The sequence below is a fragment of the Chelon labrosus genome, assembly GCF_963514085.1.
Source record: "Chelon labrosus genome assembly, chromosome: 23".
In the NCBI taxonomy this organism is placed as follows: Eukaryota; Metazoa; Chordata; class Actinopteri; order Mugiliformes; family Mugilidae; genus Chelon; species Chelon labrosus.
In genome coordinates this window covers 20,847,515-20,862,671 of record NC_140356.1, presented here as the reverse complement: position 1 = coordinate 20,862,671, position 15,157 = coordinate 20,847,515, and the positions used below count along the sequence as shown (strand labels likewise).

Sequence of the window (15,157 nt, the reverse complement as noted above, 5' to 3'; positions counted from 1 at the left end):
AGTAACAGTTGTCATACATGTCATCTGCATTAGTTTAAATGTCTCTGATTGGCTGGAGGACGATCAGGTGATGAGGAGGTATCACATAATGAAATCTATAGAGTTACCATATACACCATTATCTATTTAAATAATGCTCAGACTCTGGATGAAGTTCTATAAGAGATCCGTGTAAAATATTGTTCAGCATTAGTCTGATAACAGGAGGATGAGGATCAGACTGAGCCTCGTAGCAGCTGATAGTTGCAGCAGCAGCAGTGAATAGGGTGATGTGATTCCCCCTTTAAACGCTGGCTGCATAATAATCAGATGACGTCCGCCCGGGGACTGCGTGAGTAAGCAGGTGACAGAAACACATTTTAAAGTGAAGCGTCAGGCTTGTGTTCGTCACAAACAGGAGAGCTAACATGGCAGTTGGCAGCAAAGTGATGGTCGAGTCCCCCGAGGACTCACAGATGCTGTCCGATGTGGAAAAAGGGTTTCACAATTATATAATGACCTCTGAACGAAGGCTGAAGGCACAGGCAGGAAGAACAGCAGCAGTCAGGTGAGGGTTATGTTCAGGTAAGGTTGTTTTTTAGATCTGGGATAAGTTAGTTATAGGTTGGACTAGTTTTAGGTGAAGTTGAGTCTTAAATTGAAAATACAAACATATATATATATACTGTCTACTAATCTACAGACGAAGAAGGAGAGTTCACTAGATAAAGGTGAGGATCATGAGGAAGTAAAACCACAAGAATGAAACATTAAACAAGAGCTTTTCAAAATAAAACAGGAAGTTTGCTCAAGGAATAAAAAAATAAAATAACCGAACTAAATAGATTGACAAACCAACAGACCACAAATAACAAGAAGTACATGAACGTAGGACTTGCGTATTTAGTGGAACAGACTCTGAAGTACAGATGGGAGAACAAATGACGAAGCTTTGAAATGCATTCTGGGATACCTGGTCTACCAAATCTACACAAGTCTTGTGGCTTCGCTTTTTATTTTTGCAGTCATTTTTTGCTTACATCTATAGTTAAATCTGCTCTTTGCACAAACCACTACCTCACTGTCTTATAGTTTCATAGTTTTAGCAATTATTTATTTGTAAAGTTTCCACCACCACACTGTCCATATAGACATTCTGTCTTTATATTTCTATTTTTCTCTATATATTTTTCAGTGTTGTTATTCTTTGGGATAAATAAACAATGTCTTATGTCTCGTATGTCTTAACCTTGATAAAACAGGAAGATCAAGAACATATACAAGTGTTTGGACTGTACTTTGGTACTTTGAACTTGAACAGAGACTGATGACATACCTGCCAACATTGAGCTATGAAAAAGAGGGAGATTTTCTGGAGTAGCGGAAATGTGCTACAACGTAGGTCCCGAAATGACTATACAGCTTCTTGGAGGCAAATGTGTGTAATTTTAATCGCAATAAAATACAATATACAATTATACATACAATAATAACAGAAAACCTTGCTGTCAAAAATTTCAGTTTTTAAACCACACACGTACTAATATAAATGTACATTATTAATTGTAACTGAAGAAAATCAAACATATTTCGTTTGTGAATTAATAAAATTCAAAATAGCAATTTCCAGTCTGTAGAGCACTTGCGTTAAATTAATATAGTTACCCCTTTAATAATGGGGTCAAAATAAAGACACACTTTTACTGAAGTCATCACAGAAAATGAAAGGCATATTGTTCTTCGCGACCAGCATCACCATCACGCCCCTCAACAAGAATGACCCGATGCTTGGTGTTCTTTCTGTGCCTCCACTGCTTGTTTGCGTTTAGCACAACGTCGTGTTTCCCTCCGTGTTCCATGCGGAAGTCGCCCCGACACAGTTTACAAGACGCATGGGAGACGCTTACGTGACTCGCGACGACAAAGGTGAACGTGTCCCACCACGCAGATTGAAACTTTGAAGCATACTTTTCGTTTGTTGTCTCCATCTTGCTCATTTTGTGTAGCCCGGGAATTGATGTAGGCAGTGACGTATGGGACACAAGGCACGCAGAGTGGGAGTGTTTGGGTTGGGTTGCCATATTGTCAGGTACCAGGACACATGAAACACCATCGACTCATTTCACTTTAAAATCGGGAGATAGCGGGAGAAATTACAAATCGGGATCAGGGCTGGAGAAAGTGTTAAAAATCGGGAGACTCCCGCATAAATCGGGAGTGTTGGCAGGTATGTGATGATGATGATTCACAAGAACAGACAAGAACTCAGATTGATAAACTCTACTTGCTGTAGATCGACTGATTCAGACTCCAGTCCAGTAGGTGGCGGTAATTCCCGTTTAAACCTGGTTAATCGACTACTAATGAAGCCAGGAGAGGATGCAATGGGAAAATGTTTGGGTGTGGAGGTGAGATTTTAATAGTGCACAGTAGTAGCATGCTAGCTAATGTTAGCCTAGAGGGCTAGCGTGGCACCGTCAGCTGCTCCGTTTCCCTCACTGGTTACTGTAAAAGTAGACGGAATCAACCAGATTTTAAATCCTAAATATCAAACATGTCTGATATTAATCTGGATGATGAGTCTGGGATCTGTGACCACCTCACATTACAGGATAATCTGGTCTGATCATGGTCAGAAGGACTGACTCAGGTCTCAGTCTGGTTCTGGTTGGGGAAGGTCAGTTTTATTTCAGTATGAGCTTTAGTTTGTCTCTAATTTGACCTTTATTTATTCTGATGTTGTTTAATATTAAATCACATTTAAACTAGAGTTGCTGAGCTGTGATTGGGAGTTATATGTGCAGGATGATGATGATGATGATGATGATGATGATGATGCTTCCTCATGCTGAAAGAATCTGTCCTTCCCTTTCTGGTTTATCTCCAGGGGTGTGTGTTTACATGTGTGAGCTTTGGAGTGTGTTTTTAAATGTGTGTGTGTGTGTTTGTGTTCTTGTACAGCCATCTTTCCGAGGACCGGTGTGAGTTATAGACCATCAAAGTGAGGACATTTGGGGAAAGTGAGGACATTTCTGCTGGTCTCCATTTCCTCAGAGGCTGGTTTGAGGGTTAAGACTTGGTTTAAGGGTCAGGGCTAGAATTAGGTTAGGGGTGGTGTAATGCATTATGTTAATGAGTGTCCTCACAAAGATAGCCATACAAACGTGTCTGTGTGTGTTGCAGGTCTCTGTGGACTCTGAAGGCATCTGGTTCTGTCTAAATAGACGCTGAACTCTCATGTCGAAATATTTAATTATTTTATGTTCCTGTAGTTGCAGACTTTCACGTAAAGTTCCATCAATAACTAAAAACTAACACAGCAGAGGTAAATAAATGTTACCTGTAGCTTTTGTTCAGTTATCGTCACTTACATCAGGTGTTGTTCAAGCTGTAGCTGCAGCGATGCTAACACTGCTAGCATTTTCATTTTCCTGAACGTGTTCACCAAGCAAGGAAAGAAAAATGAAGACGACACGGATGTGCTTTAAAAAAAAACTGCGAGAGGCTCCACCAGTGAGTCAATACCCATAGACATTCATGATTAATTTAAATGTACATATTAAAATGTTGCATGACAAAAAGGATTTCCTGGATACGTCACGTCAACAGATATTTATATTTTCAAAGTAAAAGACCCATTTTCATAAATATGGATTTTATATCACTGCCTGAGAATTACAAAGGTAATTGTCTCCGTATGGCAACACCGTGCAACAGATATCTTTAAAACCTTAATAATTAAAAACATTTCTATTTGTTGGCACAAAACAGAAACTTCTAGAACTGCAGTTCCTCCATCGTCCACTAGAGGCTCCACCTCCATGTTAAACCAACATGTTTACATCCTGCTACTATCTGTTCTCTAGACGTATGAATGTTTCAAGAACTCAACTGTTTAAATTATATCAAGACTAAAGTTAAAGTTCTGCAGAATTAAGGTCTAGCTTCCATGCTAGCTAGCAAGCTAGCTGCCTTTAGCCTCAGCTCCACTCAGCTGGGAGTTAGGTGGACGGAGAGAAGGCCTCTACAGCGCCACCATGAGTCCACTCTGAGTCACAGAGGAGACAGACGTTGACCTCAGATGTGTTTTACACCGTGGAACAGAGAAGTGACTGAGAATATGTCCACATCAATGTATAAATAAATATATAGTGTGAGAGCAGAAGACTCTTAAATCCTCACATTTTCTAATGCTCTTCACCCTTAATACCCTGAGAGAGAGAGAGAGAGAGAGAGAGAGAGAGAGAGAGAGAGAGAGAGAGAGAGAGAGAGAGAGAGAGAGAGAGAGAGAGAGAGAGAGAGAGAGAGAGAGAGAGAGAGAGAGAGAGAGAGAGAGGGGTGAGCTGTCTGGGGATTTGGACAGCTGTCAATTAAAATCCCTCGACACAATCCACCTCTCCTCCTCCTCCCCCATCACACCAACATCCCTCTGCTCAACGGCACTTCATCACTGGTGCTGTCCTCCCCTTTACCTTTATCCTTCCCTCTCTCCCTCCTTCCCTCCCTTTCACTGCCTCACCCCCAAGAGTCTGACATGCATGTGTTTGCAGGCCGAGGCCGTTGTTGTTATTATTCCTCCCCGGCTGTAATCCTCCCTCCCTCTCCCTCTCTCTCTCTCTCCCTCTCTCTCCCCCTCCTGCAGCCTTTGTTGAGTTATTGTAGATTTGACTCGGTGCTTAATATCCTGTGTAGGCTGCTGTGAACAAGCAGAGATTTGCTTTTTGTATCTGGTGATCTGGGCTCTGGGGGCTTTTCAACGCATGCAGACGCCCCGAGGTGGGTCGGGTGGAGGAGGGGAGGTCCTCCCAGGCCTCTCTGAGAGGGGAGGATGGAGGATGGAGCATGGAGGATGGAGGTGGGAGGAGCGAGTGAGCGAGTGAGCGAGGGGAGAACCCAGGCTTCACGTTAAAGCTGGAGGTGCGATTCGTGACCAGTGGAGCTCGATGATTGGCCCTCGCCGTTACTTTCCAGTTCAGCGCTCATTAAGAGCAAACACACACTCTATGTACTACAATAGTTCTGAGGACATTCACATGGCTGCTATGAAAACTTAATGTCATATATACACGGCCTTCAACATAAACCTTTAACATCTGAAAGACTTCTTTGTTTATTCTGACAATAAAAAGGTCAGAAATCCTCCTGTGAGTATAAAAGCTTTAGAACATTATTTTGTTCTATTATTAACTTTCATTATCTGTCAGTTATTTACAATTTACTACACGTTATAAGAACATAAAGAGCAACGTCTCCACTTTCAGACACCGTTGGAAGTTTTCCGATAGCACAAACCATGATGTAACTACTGTAATGTGCGCTTGCTTGTCCAGGTTAGAGTCCAGGTGTGAACACTGATCTGGTCTCAGTCCACATGTGGAGGACGTCTTTTAAAAGATTCTGTCCTTGGAGCTGGTGACAGAAGAAGTAAACCTAAACTAGAATGACTTAGTGGGAATCCATTGACTGGTTTTCAGGTCTTTGCTTGAAGATGCTCATTTGGCCTTTGAACTCCTCTTCCTCTTCATATGATGCTAAACCATTAGCATTTAGCTGCTGCTAGCTCCAGTGTTCAAGTTGATGGTGAGAAGTAGATGACGCGTTGGTTTTCATATTAAATTTTTAAGTTTTGAAGCAGGAAAGTAGAAAATTTAATGTTGAGAATTCGTAGCTGTCTGTTTTTCTTTTCATTTATATGTGAGGTGGAGATTAGTATCACTACCTATTTTCTGAATCAATTTAATTCAGATTTATTTAGAGATATTCTCAGCTTTTAAACTAATTTGCTTCGTTCTGAAAGAGGTTTTCACCAAACTAACATCTAATGTCTACAAATGGAAAGCAAACAGAATCTAAAGTGTGGTTGTAGTTTTTATTTTATCCTGCAGGGAGCACTAATAGTAGAATCAAAACTGACAATAGAAAATGTTTGAGCGTCGCCACTGATTCACTGAGTCCTGAAACTTTTTTGTTTTAAAAAGACGTTTGTGGCGTCTCCTCCATCTTCTCCCTCCCTCTGTCGTCACACTTTTTCAATGCAATTAAATTTCAGTCATGTTTTCGAGTCACGTGTCTGTGAAGGTTCTCAGTCATGGTATATCCAAAAAGTTTTAAAAAAAAGGCAACTGGACTTGTAGAGTTTCTTCAGAAGACGTTTCACCACTCACATGAGTAGCTTCTTCAGTTTTAGGGGACATGTGGGAAGTTTGAGGTCTAAATAGGAAACTCTGTGGTTGACTCATCAGAAACCATCTTGTTTGTGTAAACAACCAGAAACTGGTGCAGCTAATTTCCCTAAACGGTTAGATACTTACCCGTCGTTGAGGGAGTTTCCTTTATAAACCTCAAACTTCCCACCTGTCCCTTAGAAATGAAGAAGCTACTCAGGTGAAACGTCTTCTCAAACTACTCTACCAGTCCAGTTGCCTTTTTTAAACGCTTTTTAGATATTTTAGAGTGACGTTTCTAAAGAGGACGTGATATATATTTAAAACCTCGATGCAAGGAGTTTTAAGTCAATCTCTGTTCTTTCAAATCAATATGTAAATGTCATTGAGCGTGAAATGTTTCTGCCGAGTGTAGAAACAGACAAACCACAGAGCGTCATGTTTTCTGACTCTTTCACAGCCGGAGCTAAAGTCAAAGCTGAGACAACAACGTTGTGCAAACAGAAGCAAGTAAATCATCAGACGCCTCTAGAATAGAACGACTCAAACACTGTCCTGAGCATCGAGCAGCTCTCGTTCCAAAAATGTCCTCAGCGTCCAGCTTTAAAAAAAAAAAACAGAGTGGACGTCACTGAAGTACCAGAGGACACGCTGAAGAGGAGGAGGAGGAGGAGGAAGAGGAGGAGGCAGATTAGATAGAGGACCATTTTACACTGCTGCCATCTTGACACTGACAATCAATTCAACAAACCAGAAAGCGCTCACATTATTTTTTTCTGCTGCAGTCTAATTATTATTATTTGAAGTGGTTTTAGTTTCAGTCCTGAATCTGAATCTGAACGTGGACTCAGACTCGTCGGGGCAGCGGTTGAACTTTGCCTCCATCCTACACATCAGCATCTGTTCGGACAAATCTCACCAATCACCACTTCACTGATGTTAAAAAAAAAAAAAAGGTCTCTCCTTAGCGACACCGCCCCGACCTCATCCAAATACATAGATGGCATTTAAATCCCCGCCCCGGCTATATTTCACAGCCCTGATTTACAAATCCATTTAGCAGCATCTGCAGCCGTTCCTGCACATAATCTGTGTGCATGTTTTTTAAGCTGCAGGAGGAAACTGTTACTTTAAATGACTGGCACGCATGACGTGGTGTCCCTGATTTTCTTGCTTGCACATGTCCTCTCTGTGTGTTATTATGCAGGCATCTGCTGTCAAGACTTCTTAAACTCATCGCCGCCGTTCCTCCCGCTCGCCCCTCCACGCCACTCGCTGCATGCAGCCGCCCTGAGCGCACACACAAACACACACAAACACACACACACGAGTGCGTGAGGAGTCGGACACGGCGAGGACACACGGATCTGGTCGGTGACGCCGCCTCAGGTGTTGCAGAGTCTGACTCAGGCCTACTGTCAGCCCAGCGGCGCCGCTCGTCTTCTCACAAATCTGACGTTTCACTGCTACTGTACGACGCTAACGCACACCGCTACACGCTCAGGAACAAAACCGTCTGCCATGGTTGACGAAAACCGTTTCAGTTGCGCTTGAGTTTTTAAACAGACGTCATAGTTTAAGATGATTCTTCATGTCTTTGAGCTGCTGCTGCTGCTGGTGTTCAGCATAAGTTTCAACTGTGTTTCTGAAATATAAATATTAACAGTCCATGGACCTCCTAAATCCAGTGTCCCCATATACCTGTGCAGAATCACATACATGGGTCCAGGTCAGGTTAAGTGATTAATTATGAGTTTATGATTATTAAAGTAAGAGCTGAACGTACTGACAAAAAAAAAACCTGATGTAAACAAAAAAAGGAATATGAAATGCTACTGCTACCCTAACCCTAACATGCTAATAATAAAGCAAAATAGCTGGCCAGTTCATTAGGCATACCAGTAAAACCAGTCCTGCTCTAAATCAAGTTTCCATGGAGGTTCTGAGAGAGAGATGTTGATTCTACTGTGTTTTCACTGAACTGTAGCTTGTTCTAAAATATGCATCATCTCCTCAAATCAATCCAGTTTAACTCCATCCTCCACAATCACCATCCAGATGAATCACCACCTTTCTGATGCCGTTTCAACATCAACTCAACATTATTTATATTAGAATGCATTCACTACTGTACCTAATGAACTGGACAGTGAGTGTAGTTTATCAGTATGAACACAAAGGAAGTGACAAACCATCAGCTGTATGTGACAACTCTGCTTCCAGACTAAAGTTTAACCAGAATGTAAAACATCAGTTGTTTCACATTATCTCTGCTGTGTGGACGTCAGTGTCTGCAGTTAGTTAATGATTTCCTGATTCTGTATCGGATCGATTTGAATCGAAAACATATAAAAATAGATATTTTTAAAGACAGATCTTATGTCCATTACTTGGATTTTTGACCAAATACCAAATAGCCTTCTTAGTTAGTGCTAATTTGCTAATGTTAGCTTGTTAAAAGGTTAAACGAAAATGATTTAGCATAACATGAATATTTAGCAGAAGAATCTAAACTAGTTGTATACCAACACTTCCAGACTCTTTCATGTGACTTTGATTGTAGATTGGAGTATGACGACAGAGAAGAGCTGCACAAAAACAATTTAAATCCAATCAGAGTTGGAGTTTCTGTGTTCTGGATCTAAGATTTCTAACCAGAGGATTCAGGACATGTCGTATATCTAAAAACTTGATGCAAAGCTTTTATGAATCCATATCGGATCTATTGGATAGATCAAAATCTATATTTTTAAACCCAGCCGTACTGAGAAACAAGTTTTCTGGGTTTATCTCTAAGTAACTTTGCATCCATGAGTCTACCATAAGAACATTCTTTGAGGACGTCCACCTCGCTACAGCCTCACTTCTTATTTTCCATCTTCAGTGTGAAGTGCAGAGATGTTGTTGGTCTGTTGTTTTTGCAGCGCTTCAGAAAGGCCTGTTGTTATCAGCAGCAGCAGCAGCAGCACCAGCTCTGAACGGTGTCTCTGTAATTAGAGAGCTAATTTGTGAGCTGCCGTCGTTATGGATGCTGGTTGTTAGTGGTTACCTGTTGTTATGGTTACCGTTTCCCTCTGTAACTGGCAACAAGACCTCAAGTACCGCAGAGTGGGACTCATCTCTCCATCTCCCACTCGTACACATGTACATCAGGACGTCAACCGTTTCACATTTTTAAATACGAGGAAGAACCTTTAAAAGAACAACACGAGTTTGGCATGAACTGAGCTGTCAGCGGAGTCACTCTGGCCGCGGTGATCTAATTAATCCGAGCTCATTAATGCCATCATGTAATAACAAACACTGTGACCACCCGTACAGGCACCACACAGCAGGGAAAACAAGCGTCCCCTTTCACCGCCCTCCGGCCTCAGAGTCCAGACTGAAATGAGTCAACAGCCACGGGAAGGACGGCTCAGACCGACGTTCATGTTCCTTGGAGGATGAATCCTACTGGCTGACTTTTATCTGCAGCAGCTGTTCGAGCGTCGACGCATCAGGGTTAATGAGGATGAACTGTAATGTTTTAACATGAATAAATGGACTATTTGTTGTTGGAAAACGGATTAAAACACAACCAAATATTGTCTGTGAAGGTTCTCAGTCATCCAGGTTTAAAAAACTTCTTCAAAAGGCAACTGGACTTGTAGTTTTTAAGTTTTTAAGAAGACGTATCACTACTCATCTGAGTATCTTCTTCAGAACTGAAGATATTTTTAATGTTGCTGCTGAAAATTTGACCAAAATATGGTTTAAAAAGATGTCTTTCCTAAAATCGTTACAAAATAAATCAATTATTTCTGTTATTCTGACCTCAGGCCGACCGTAGTAGTCGTAGTAGTTTGGGAAATCAGGAAAGCAGAAGTGATGATGTGGAAAGCAAGTAGAATCTGAAGTGTGGTTGCAGTAAATGATTTTACCCTGTAGAGGGGGCAGTTATACGCCCTGTAGCGTTAAAACTGACAAAATAAAATGTTTCAACATGTCCGTCCATTAGGACTGATTTAATGAATCCTGAAACTTTTTTGCTTTAAAATGTGATTTTAATCAAACTGGTTCCAGAGGTTTGTGGTATCTCCTCAATCTTTCATGCGTCTGAGCTTTTATCCAGCTCCTCTCTGTCCTCAGACTTTTTAAACCCAATCATCTTTCAGGCCTGACGCCGTTCTCAGAGTTGGAGGATTCAGGACAAATGTTTAAAACCTTGATGTAAAGATTTTATGAATCAATAACGGATTGATTTGAATCAGAAACTTTTTCAAACCCAGCACTAGCGTCCGTCGCTTCAGCCTTCCTCATGTTATGCTAATCCAATGATAAACCAAGATCATTTAGTGGGAGCATCTAAATTAGATCAAATTAAACATGATTAATAACACGCCATAAATCAGCCTTGTGACGTCTCTTTCTTTTCAGTGAAACATAAAAGATAAATATCTGCATCAAACACGCGATCGGACTGAAACATTTGGACATCGATGTAATAAATATTCTGACGTCTCCTCCTCTTCTGACGTCTGCACCTCACAGCATCGAGCCGTCGTTTCACGTTTCCAGAGCCGCCGTCATCCGCATGACAAATATTCTAAAGTTTATTGTAAAAACACGCTAATGGCGGTATCCAGTGCGTGAAATCGCAGCATTGCCAGTGGCCAGTCACACACCGAGATGGATGATGGGGAGTTATTATTCATGGCTGCTGTAGTCTGAGGACAGTGCATTAATCCAGGGGCGGGGAGATGCACATAGTTCTTATCATGATGAGGCTGGGGCATTAGATAAGGAAAAGGATAAATATAGTGCTCGTGCTTTGTTTTCCTAATCCACCCACAGGGCTAAGAAACTAACCTTTTAAATAGGTCACCTTCTCTGCTTTTAGAAACAAACACACTGCCTCGCTCTGTCCACTGGCTGTGTGTGCGCTCGCTGCAGAAGCCAGTTCAAGTTTTGGATGTTCAGTCTGTACATTTTGAATCGTCCTTGGTTTAAAAGGCTCAGCCGTCACCGTGCACGTGCAGCTGGACCAGAAACCAGAAGGATGTCCAGGGTTAGCCCAGCTTTGTGTGCACGTTTAATAAAAGGTCTAAATCTGATGCTTCAGAGCAGCTAGGCTCCTGGGTTTAGTCTTCACTCAGAGCATGGATGGACGTTCTTCATACGTGACTAAACGTTGTTAGATAAACGATTAAAAAAAGACCAAAAAAAAATCTAACTATGGTTCAAAAGACATCTGATAAGAGCATGATCATTTTTTTTCCTTTTTAATCAGGGCTGTGTAAAAACGCATTAATGCAAATTCCTTCCTCCAACCGTAGATCGGTAAATCAGGAAGCGATCAAAGCAGCAGTGACGCTGTGGAAAGCAAGCAGAACCTGAAGTGTGGTGATTTGACTCTGCAGAGTAGCAGCGTTAAACCAGTGTTCAGGAACTGTTGGTGTTTACTGGGTTTGATTTAACATTTGTGCTCAACCTAAACTTTCGTGAATTTAGGATGTTTTTTAATTAAGCTGCTTTATTTTGCAGGTTTTATTCAAGTGTTATGAATTATTGAGCCATTTTGACTCTCGAGTTGTTTTTTGCTCGTTTATTACTTTAAATAAAACCAAAGATCTACTTGTACGTTTAGTTTTTGCAACACGACAGTAGAAGAAATAAGAAATGATAGAAACGGTTCAAGTGTGTAAAGCAGACGGAGTGGAGGCTAACGAGCTAAGAGGCAGTTTGGTACAAACAGGAAGTGAGTTCTGTTAGAATAAGAAAAACCATTTGTGTTCTCATGAATTCAGATTTCATAACTCTAATGTGGCGCTGAGAGGACGAGGAGAAAGACTCTGTCCATTTCCTTTAAAGCCAGCGGGACGGGGACACCGTTAGAGAGCAGAGTGTGGCCCCGGGGCCCGACCCTCCAGCCACGGAGGACACAAAGACAGCAAAGAGCTCCTGCATGAAAGACACGTCCATGGATGTCTTCATGTGGAAAGACGTCCTTTATGCTCAGACTGGAGGGAGATGGATGGATGTGCATTAAGGTCTGAAAAGCAGAAGAGGTTTTATGTTAGCTAAAGAAGATGCTAAGCTAAGCTAAGTTAAGCTACGCTTTTGGTTAAAGTCCTGGTTCCAATGTAGTCAGGTAAAGGTCAAATTTGGACAATGAGAAGAAAAATAAAGAAATATTATCTATCTTGTTAAAATATGGGGTTTTATTTTAGTTTTTTTAAAATATAAAATAAACAGAGTTTTTTTCATTTTTTCATCTCTTGTTAGAGGAGGTGACTCTAGAAACAAACAAAATGGCCAGTGCGCGCGACACAACAGAGCGCGTCACCGGTCCCAGAGAGAGAGAGAGAGCGAGAGAGAGAGCGAGAGAGAGAGCGAGAGCGAGAGAGAGAGCGAGAGCGAGAGCGAGAGAGAGAGCGAGAGCGAGAGCGAGAGCGAGAGCGAGAGCGAGAGCGAGAGCGAGAGCGAGAGCGAGAGAGAGAGAGAGAGAGAGAGAGAGAGAGAGCGAGAGCGAGAGAGCAGCTGACAGCTTGTCTTCATCCTCATTTTCAGAGGCAGCTAAACGGTTGAACATCACTTTAGAGGAGAGGAGTAATCACTCCATCCTACTCTCTCATCCGGGTCCTCTCCTCCTTTTAATACTGACTTCATCCAGAGCAGCTTGACGCCTTAAAACAAGAAGAAGAAGAAGAGGAAGAGGAGGAAGAGGAGCTGGATCCAGAGCTCCGTCTCCATCTGCTGCAGAGTTGATTTGATTTGATTTCCGTTCCTCTCTGTCCTCAGGCATCAGCAGGATGTTTGAGCTCCGACTCAACAAGTCTTTTTTATTTTTCACACATTAACTGTTGATGGCTGCGGAATGGAGATAGCCTTGGTGAGCTTTGAGAACGGCGGCGCTAAAGGGAGCGGTGGAGGTGGAGGTGGAGGGAACAATGCCGAGGACAGCTGCCGGAACGCGCTGGACGTCCCTCAGCCGGGCTTCGTTCGCGGTGGACTCGGGGAGGACTGCGCTAAGGAGCTGAACACCCGGGGGAGTCCTCAGCAGCAGAGCTCCTGGAAAATCAACGACATGAACAACACGTTCAGCTGCAGCGAGAACGCCATGGATGCGCTTTTACGCGCGGACCACAGTCCCCATCTGTTCGACGAGGACATGCTGGACATGGACATGGACACGGAGAGCAACGAGAGGGTGCTCATCAACATAGCCGGGCTCCGGTACGAGACCCAGCTGGGCACCCTCAACCAGTTCCCGGACACTTTGCTGGGAGACCCCGCCAAGAGGATTAAATACTTCGACCCGCTCCGGAACGAGTACTTCTTCGACCGCAACAGACCGAGTTTCGACGGGATCCTGTACTTCTATCAGTCCGGGGGGAAGATCCGGAGACCCGTCAACGTGTCCATAGACGTGTTCGCGGACGAGATCAGGTTCTATCAGCTGGGGGAGGAGGCCATGGAGAGGTTCCGAGAGGACGAGGGCTTTATTAAGGAGGAGGAGAAGCCGCTGCCCCAGAACGAGTTCCAGAAGCAGGTCTGGCTCATCTTCGAGTACCCGGAGAGCTCGAGCCCGGCGCGGGGCATCGCCATCGTGTCCGTGATCGTCATCACCATATCCATCATCACCTTCTGCCTGGAGACGCTGCCAGAGTTCAGGGACGAGCGGGAGCTGCCGGTGACCAGCCGGCTGGACAACAGCACCGCGCCCCGGCCCTCGCTCACCTTCACCGACCCCTTCTTCATCGTCGAGACCACGTGCGTCATCTGGTTCACCTTCGAGCTCATCGTGCGCTTCTTCGCGTGCCCCAGCAAGTCGGAGTTCTCCAAGACCATCATGAACATCATCGACATCATGTCCATCATGCCTTACTTCATCACCGTGGGCACGGAGCTGGCGGAGCAGCAGGGCCAGGAGCACCAGAACGGACAGCAGGCCATGTCCCTGGCCATCCTCCGGGTCATCCGCCTGGTCCGGGTCTTCCGCATCTTCAAACTGTCCCGGCACTCCAAGGGGCTCCAGATCCTGGGGCAGACCCTGAAGGCCAGCATGAGGGAGCTGGGGCTGCTCATCTTCTTCCTCTTCATCGGAGTCATCCTCTTCTCCAGCGCCGTGTTCTTCGCGGAGGCGGACGAGCCGGAGTCTCACTTCTCCAGCATCCCGGACGCCTTCTGGTGGGCCGTGGTCACCATGACGACCGTGGGCTACGGGGACATGCGGCCGGTGACGGTCGGGGGGAAGATCGTGGGCTCGCTGTGCGCCATCGCCGGTGTGCTGACCATCGCGCTGCCAGTGCCGGTCATCGTCTCCAACTTCAACTACTTCTACCACCGGGAGACGGACCAGGACCAGTCCTCCCTGAAGGACGAGCCCAACAGCGGCCGGGCCAGTCCCGAGCCGAAGCGCAAGGGGAGCAAGTCCTCCACGAAGTCGCAGGAGGCGGAGAACAACGACGCGGGCGGTTCGGTGGAGAAGGCGAACATCAAGGCGAACAGCAGCATGGACTTCAAGAGATCCCTTTACGCGTTCTGCCTGGACACACGGGAGACGGACCTGTAGCCCGGCGCGCGCCCCGCTCCGCTCCGCAGCCCCTAGTTGTGTAGAATAAACCCCCGTTAACGGGCTCTTACGTTGGAGGATCAACACACAGCCATGAGGAAAAGTTTGAAGAGCGACGGGGTTGATTTATAAAAAGCACATTTAATCCCCCTCATCTGGAGCAGAGAGCAGCACGTGATGCAACACAGAGGCCCTTTAATGAAGCACCTGACACCTGACCAGACTCATGGAGGAAGAAGCTTCTGCTGCAGATGATCAAGGATGAGGAGTAATGAGAGGATTAACAGCAGCAGCAGCAGACTGGTGTACATACGGAGGAGAGAGTTCAAGTAGAGCCACAAAAGAAAAAGCCAAAATCTTTCCTCCTGTCATTATGTTTACGCTGAAAACCTGCAGCACACCTGTACATATCTCCACAAGCCTGCTCTCTGTGGGTCTGGTGTTAATGTAGATTATTTAC

The 15,157-nt window shown here is 44.2% G+C and overlaps 1 protein-coding gene across 1 annotated transcript; it reads left to right on the top strand.

The window, feature by feature from the left end:
* Window positions 1-12,999: 12,999 nt before the first annotated feature.
* Window positions 13,000-14,697, top strand: LOC311508764 (potassium voltage-gated channel subfamily A member 5; the record flags this gene model as incomplete). The annotated part of the gene is made up of 1 exon (XM_084573715.1): window positions 13,000-14,697. One exon carries the CDS (start codon window positions 13,000-13,002, stop codon window positions 14,695-14,697), a length of 1,698 nt encoding a protein of 565 aa, XP_084429841.1.
* Between the last annotated feature and the right edge of the window lie 460 nt (window positions 14,698-15,157).